The sequence below is a fragment of the Melozone crissalis genome, unplaced genomic scaffold (genome assembly GCF_028551555.1).
Source record: "Melozone crissalis strain CALT ecotype California unplaced genomic scaffold, PUWL_Pcris_2 ptg000036l_1, whole genome shotgun sequence".
Taxonomy (NCBI): domain Eukaryota; kingdom Metazoa; phylum Chordata; class Aves; order Passeriformes; family Passerellidae; genus Melozone; species Melozone crissalis.
In genome coordinates, this window is record NW_026535814.1 from 22,227,501 (window position 1) to 22,235,493 (window position 7,993).

At 61.4% G+C, this 7,993-nt stretch overlaps 1 protein-coding gene across 1 annotated transcript in view; it reads left to right on the forward strand.

Annotated features, from left to right (window-relative positions):
- SMAD4 (SMAD family member 4) overlaps window positions 1-3,726 on the forward strand; it is a 20,711-nt gene extending 16,985 nt beyond the window's left edge. The window contains exons 9-10 of the mRNA XM_054283384.1: window positions 683-821; window positions 3,515-3,726. Of these exons, the coding sequence (XP_054139359.1) occupies window positions 683-821; window positions 3,515-3,726 (351 nt within the window). The remainder of the gene's footprint in view (window positions 1-682; window positions 822-3,514) is intronic.
- Window positions 3,727-7,993: the final 4,267 nt, after the last annotated feature.

Sequence of the window (7,993 nt, forward strand, 5' to 3'; positions counted from 1 at the left end):
CTGGGGTGGCACAGGGACACCGGGGTGGCACACTGGGTTGTCACACTGGGCTGGCACACTGGGGTGGCACAGGGACACTGGGGTGGCACACTGGGATGGCACACTGACACTGGGCTGGCACACTGGGGTGGCACAGGGACACTGGGGTGGCACACTGGGATGGCACAGGGACACTGGAATGGGACAGGGACACTGGGCTGGCACAGGGACATTGGGGTGGCACATTGGGCTGGCACAGGGACACTGGGATGGCACACTGGGGTGGCACAGGGACACTGGGGTGGCACAGGAGGGTGGCACAGGGACACTGGGTTGTCACACTGGGCTGGCACACTGGGGTGGCACAGGGACACTGGGGTGGCACAGGGACACTGGGGTGGCACACTGGGATGGCACACTGACACTGGGGTGGCACACTGGGCTGGCACACTGGGGTGGCACAGGGACACTGGGTTGGCACACTGGGGTGGCACAGGGACACTGGGCTGGCACACTGGGGTGTCACACTGGGCTGGCACACTGGGGTGGCACAGGGACACTGGGGTGGCACAGGGACACTTGTATCGGCAGGACTGGAAGCGTCGCAAACGGCGGGCACGGCGAGGATCGCCGCCCCCCGCGCCGGGCACGGTTGGCACGGACGGGCACCCCCTGTGCCAACCGTGCCCGTTTGCCCCGGCAGGTGTTCGACCTGCGGCAGTGCCACCGGCAGATGCAGCAACAGGCGGCCACCGCCCAGGCCGCCGCCGCCGCCCAGGCCGCAGCCGTGGCGGGCAACATCCCCGGGCCCGGCTCCGTGGGTGGCATCGCGCCCGCCATCAGTGAGTGACGCCGGGCTGGCACCGGGACACTGGGTGGCACAGGGACACTGGGGTGGGGCAATGGGGTGGCACAGGGACACTGGGGTGGGGCAATGGGGTGGGACAATGGGGTGGCACACTGGGATGGCACCGGGACACTGGGGTGGCACAGGGACGCTGGGGTGGGGCAATGGGGTGGCACAGGGACACTGGGGTGGCACTGGGACACTGGGATGGCACACTGGGCTGGCACACTGGGCTGGCACAGGGACACTGGGGTGGCACAGGGACACTGGGGTGGCACAGGGACAATGGGGTGGCACACTGGGGTGGCACAGGGACACTGGGGTGGGACAATGGGGTGGCACAGGGACACTGGGGTGGCACATTGGGGTGGGACAATGGGGTGGCACAGGGACACTGGGGTGGCACAATGGGCTGGCACAGGGACACTGGGGTGGGACACTGGGCTGGCACAGGGACACTGGGATGGCACATTGGGGTGGCACACTGGGGTGGGACAATGGGGTGGCACAGGGACACTGGGGTGGCACACTGGGATGGCACAGTGACACTGGGATGGCACAGGGACAATGGGGTGGCACACTGGGCTGGCACAGGGACTGGATGGGCATGGAGCAGCCTGGCCCAGTGGGCGCTGTCCCTGCCCATGACAGGGGTGGGCATGGAGAAGCCTGGCACAGTGGGAGACAGGCGTGCCATGCCAGGCAATGAGCTGTGCCAAGACAGGCGTGCCAGGACAGGTGTGCCAGGCCAGCCACAAGGGTGTGCCAGGCAATGAGGTGTGCCAGGCAATGAGGTGTGCCAAGACAGGTGTGCCAGGACAGGTGTGCCATGCCAGGCAGGAGAGTGTGCCAGGACAGGTGTGCCAGGACAGGTGTGCCATGCCAGGCAGGAGGGTGTGCCAGGCAATGAGGTGTGCCAGGCAATGAGGTGTGCCAGGACAGGTGTGCCAGGACAGGTGTGCCATGCCAGGCAATGAGGTGTGCCAAGACAGGTGTGCCAGGACAGGTGTGCCATGCCAGGCAGGAGAGTGTGCCAGGACAGGTGTAAAGGACAGGGCAGGTGTGCCATGCCAGGCAATGAGCTGTGCCATGCCAGGTGTGCCAGGACAGGTGTGCCAGGCCAGCCACAAGGGTGTGCCAGGCAATGAGGTGTGCCATGCCAGGCAGGAGGGTGTGCCAGCCAATGAGGTGTGAAGGGACAGGCGTGCCATGCCAGGCAATGAGCTGTGCCATGCCAGGTGTGCCAGGACAGGTGTGGCATGCCAGGCAATGAGGGTGTGCCATGCCACGCAGCAGGCTGTGATGGGACAGGTGTGCCGTGCCAGGCAATGAGCTGTGCCATGCCAGGCAATGAGGTGTGCCAGGACAGGTGTGCCATGCCAGGCAGGAGGTGTGGAGGACAGGACAGGTGTGCCAGGACAGGTGCGCCATGCCAGGCAGGAGTGTGTGCCAGGCAATGAGGTGTGCCAGGACGGGTGTGCCAGGACAGTTGTGCCAGGACAGGTGTGCCATGCCAGGCAGGAGGGTGTGCCAGGCAATGAGCTGTGCCATGCCAGCTGTGCCATGCCAGGCAATGAGGTGTGCCATGCCAGGTGTGCCAGGCAATGAGCTGTGCCAGGACAGCTGTGCCATGCCAGGCAATGAGGTGTGCCATGCCAGGTGTGCCAGGCAATGAGCTGTGCCAGGACAGGTATGAAGGGACAGGTCAAGTGTGCCATGCCAGGCAATGAGCTGTGCCAGGACAGGTGTGCCAGGACAGGTGTGCCATGCCCGGCAATGAGGTGTGCCAGGACAGGTGTGCCAGGACAGGTGTGCCATGCCAGGCAGGAGGGTGTGCCATGCCAGGTGTGCCAGGACAGGTGTGCCATGCCAGCCACAAGGGTGTGCCAGGCAATGAGGTGTGCCATGCCAGGCAGGAGAGTGTGCCAGGACAGGTGTAAAGGACAGGACAGGTGTGCCATGCCAGGCAATGAGCTGTGCCATGCCAGGCAATGAGGTGTGCCAGGACAGGTGTGCCATGCCAGGCAGGAGGTGTGGAGGACAGGACAGGTGTGCCAGGACAGGTGTGCCATGCCAGGCAGGAGTGTGTGCCAGGCAATGAGCTGTGCCAGGACAGGTGTGCCAGGACAGTTGTGCCAGGACAGGTGTGCCATGCCAGGCAGGAGTGTGTGCCAGGCAATGAGGTGTGCCATGCCAGGTGTGCCATGCCAGGCAATGAGGTGTGCCATGCCAGGTGTGCCAGGCAATGAGCTGTGCCAGGACAGGTATGAAGGGACAGGTCAAGTGTGCCATGCCAGGCAATGAGCTGTGCCATGCCAGGTGTGCCACGACAGGCGTGCCATGCCAGGCAGGAGGGTGTGCCAGGCCAGGTGTGAAAGGACAGGTGTGAAGGGATAGATGTGCCATGCCAGGCAATGAGGTGTGCCAGGCCAGGTGTGCCAGGCCAGGTGTGCCAGGCCAGCCACAAGGGTGTGCCAGGCAATGAGGTGTGAAGGGACAGGTGTGCCATGCCAGGCAATGGGGTGTGCCATGCCGGGTGTGAAAGGACAGCTGTGAAGGGACAGGCGTGCCATGCCAGGCAGGAGGGTGTGCCAGCCGACGAGCTGTGCCAACCAATGACATATACCATACCACCCACCCTCTCCCACCGCTTACCAACCCCTCTCACCGTGCCCTCTCCCGTGCCAGGCCTGTCGGCCGCAGCTGGCATCGGCGTGGACGACCTGCGGCGCCTGTGCATCCTGCGCATGAGCTTCGTCAAGGGCTGGGGCCCCGACTACCCACGGCAGAGCATCAAGGAGACGCCGTGCTGGATCGAGATCCACCTGCACCGCGCCCTGCAGCTGCTGGACGAGGTGCTGCACACCATGCCCATCGCCGAGCCGCAGCCGCTGGACTGAGGTTGGCACCGCCGCCCTGCCCCGTGCCCGCTTGTCACCTCCGAACCAGGTTCTACAATGAGAAAAATCGCTCTGAGATTGGAGTTGTTGGATGCAGATCCAGCTGCAGCTGCTGGACGAGGTGCTGCACACCATGCCCATCGCCGAGCCGCAGCCGCTGGACTGAGGTTGGCACCGCCGTGCCACCCTGTGCCGCCCCGTGCCCGCTTGTCGCCTTTAAACCCGGTTCGAGAATGAGAAAAATCGCTTCCTTGAGATTGAGATGATGTCGGATCGAGATCCAGCTGGCACCACGTCCTGGTGCTGCACGCCATGCCCATCACTGGCACTGGCACCTCCCTGTGCCACCCTGTGGCCGAGCATGGCACTGCCACCTCCCCCTGTGCCCGCGCTTCACGTCTGAACCAGGTTGGAGAATGAGAAAAATCACTCCGAGATTGGAGGAAGTGGCACCGTTGGCACGAGAAAGTGGCACCATTGGCATGACACCTTGGGCATGAGAAAGTGGCACCGTTGGCACGAGAAAATGGCACCGTTGGAATGAGAAAGTGGCACCGTTGGCACAAGAAAATGGCACCGTTGGCATGAGGAAATGGCACCGTTGGAATGACAAAGTGGCACCGTTGGAATGAGAAAGTGGCACCGTTGGCATGAGGAAATGGCACCTTTGCCATGAGAAAGTGGCACCGTTGGCATGAGGAAATGACACCATGCCCATCGCCGAGCCGCAGCCGCTGGACTGAGCTTGGCATCGCTGTGCCACCCTGTGCCACCCCGTGCCCGCTTGTCGCCTTTAAACCCGGTTCGAGAATGGGAAAAATCGCTTCAGGATCGGAGACGTCGGATCGAGATCCAGCTGGCACCACGTCCTGGTGCTGCACGCCATGCCCATCGCCGAGGCTGGCACTGGCACCCTGCCCCTGTGCCAGCCTGTGCCCGCTTGTCGCCTCTCAGCCAGGTTGTAAGCTCGTGTTTGCCCCCTCGCTCTTGGCACAACGCGCGGGGTTCGGGTTCGGGTTCTTGGCAGAACTCGGTGGTCGGAAGGCGGGCAAGGGAAAGGTTTGATGAGAGACTTGGCAGGGTTGGGCTTGGCACCGTTGGCACGAGGAAATGGCACCGTTGGCACGAGAAAATGGCACCGTTGGAATGAGAAAGTGGCACCGTTGGCATGAGAAAATGGCGCCTTTGGAATGAGGAAATGGCACCGTTGGCATGAGGAAATGACACCATGCCCATCGCCGAGCCGCAGCCCCTGGACTGAGGTTGGCACCGCCGTGCCACCCTGTGCCGCCCCGCGCCCGCTTGTCGCCTTTAAACCCGGTTCGAGAATGGGAAAAATCGCTTCAGGATCGGAGACGTCGGATCGAGATTCAGCTGGCACCGTGCCCATGGTCTGCAGGCCATGCCCATCACCGGCACTGGCACCTCCCTGTGCCACCCTGTGGCCGAGCATGGCACTGCCACCTCCCCCTGTGCCCGCGCTTCACGTCTGAACCAGGTTGGAGAATGAGAAAAATCACTCCGAGATTGGAGGAAGTGGCACCGTTGGCATGAGAAAGTGGCACCATTGGCATGACACCTTGGGCATGAGAAAGTGGCACCGTTGGCACGAGAAAATGGCGCCTTTGGAATGAGAAAGTGGCACCTTTGTCATGACACCTTTGGCATGAGAAAGTGGCACCGTTGGCACGAGGAAATGGCACCGTTGGAATGAGAAAGTGGCACCGTTGGCATGAGAAAATGGCGCCTTTGGAATGAGGATATGGCACCGTTGGCATGAGGAAGTGGCACCTTTGTCATGACACCGTTGGCACGAGGAAATGACACCTTGGGCATGAGAAAGTGGCACCGTTGGCACAAGAAAATGGCACCGTTGGCACAAGAAAATGGCACCGTTGGCACGAGGAAATGGCACCGTTGGAATGAGAAAGTGGCACCGTTGGCATGAGGAAATGGCACCGTTGGAATGAGAAAGTGGCACCGTTGGCATGAGGAAATGACACCATGCCCATCGCCGAGCCGCAGCCGCTGGACTGAGCTTGGCACCGCCGTGCCACCCTGTGCCACCCTGTGCCACCCTGTGCCACCCTGTGCCCGCTTCTCGCCTCTCAACCGGGTTCTGGAATGAGAGAAATCCCTCCAGGATGGCATCGGTGCCCATCGGGTTGAGATGCGCACGCCGTGCCCATCGCCGAGCCGCAGCCGCTGGACTGAGGTTGGCACTGCCACCCTGCCCTGTGCCGCCCCGCGCCCGCTTGTCGCCTTTAAACCCGGTTCGAGAATGGGAAAAATCGCTTCAGGATCGGAGATGTCGGATCGAGATTCAGCTGGCACCGTGCCCATGGTCTGCAGGCCATGCCCATCACCGGCACTGGCACCTCCCTGTGCCACCCTGTGGCCGAGCATGGCACTGCCACCTCCCCCTGTGCCCGCGCTTCACGTCTGAACCAGGTTGGAGAATGAGAAAAATCACTCCGAGATTGGAGGAAGTGGCACCGTTGGCACGAGAAAGTGGCACCATTGGCATGACACCTTGGGCATGAGAAAGTGGCACCGTTGGCACGAGGAAATGGCGCCTTTGGAATGAGAAAGTGGCACCTTTGTCATGACACCTTTGGCATGAGAAAGTGGCACCGTTGGCACGAGAAAATGGCACCGTTGGAATGAGAAAGTGGCACCGTTGGCATGAGAAAATGGCGCCTTTGGAATGAGGAAATGGCACCGTTGGCATGAGGAAGTGGCACCTTTGTCATGACACCTTTGGCATGAGAAAGTGGCACCGTTGGCACAAGAAAATGGCACCGTTGGCACGAGAAAATGGCACCGTTGGAATGAGAAAGTGGCACCGTTGGCATGAGGAAATGGCACCGTTGGAATGAGAAAGTGGCACCGTTGGCATGAGGAAATGACACCATGCCCATCGCCGAGCCGCAGCCGCTGGACTGAGCTTGGCACCGCCGTGCCACCCTGTGCCACCCTGTGCCACCCTGTGCCCGCTTCTCGCCTCTCAACCGGGTTCTGGAATGAGAGAAATCCCTCCAGGGTGGCATCGGTGCCCATCGGGTCGAGATGCGCACGCCGTGCCCATCGCCGAGCCGCAGCCGCTGGACTGAGGTTGGCACCGCCGTGCCACCCTGTGCCACCCTGTTCTCGTCGTGGCCAACCTTTCGTTTTCAATTTCTGCTAATTCATTCATTTCGTGAATTAACAAAATTGGCACCGGGTTGGCACCGAAATGATCGTTCCATCATTTTCATGGTGTGCCACCCTAAAAACCACCCTGGCATTTATCCTGGCATTGGGATCGGGGTTTTTTGTTGGCTCCGGGCACCGTTGGCACTCGGGGCAAGGTGGCAAAGCTGGTTTGGTTTTGGTGGCACCGCGTTGGTTTGGCGCTGTGCCCGTCGGTGGTTGTGCCAAGGGAGCACAGGCAGGGAGAGGTTGGGCACAGGGTGGCACAGCGGTGCCAGCCTGTGGTGCCCATGGGGCACAGCGGTGCCAGCCTGTGGTGCCAAGGCTGTGGGGCACAGCTGTGCCAACCTGTGGTGCCCATGGGGCACAGCGGTGCCAGCCTGTGGTGCCAAGGCTGTGGGGCACAGTGATGCCCATGGGTTATGGGGCACAGCGGTGCCAACCTGTGGTGCCCATGGGAGTGGCAGTGACAGTGTGACACTGAGGGGGCAGTGACAGTGACAGTGACAGTGACAGTGACAATGTCATGGTGACACTGAGGGGACAGTGACAGTGACAGTGTGACACTGAGGGGACAGTAACAGTGACAGTGACAGTGTGACACTGAGGGGACAGTGACAGTGACAGTGACAGTGACACTGAGGGGACAGTGACAGTGACACTGACAGTGTGACGCTGAGGGGGCAGTGACAGTGACAGTGTCACTGTGAGGCAGCAGTGACAGTGACAATGACAATATCATGGTGACACTGAGGCAGCAGTGACAGTGACAGTGACAGTGACACTGAGGGAGCAGTGACATTGACAGTGACAGTGACACTGAGGGAGCTGTGACAGTGACAGTGACAGTGACAGTGACAATGTCATGGTGACACTGAGGGGACAGTGACAGTGACAGTGTGACGCTGAGGGGGCAGTGACAGTGACACTGACAGTGTGATGCTGAGGGGGCAGTGACAGTGACAGTGTCACTGTGAGGCAGCAGTGACAGTGACAATGACAATATCATGGTGACACTGAGGCGGCAGTGACAGTGACAGTGTCACGGTGACACTGAGGGGACAGTGACAGTGAC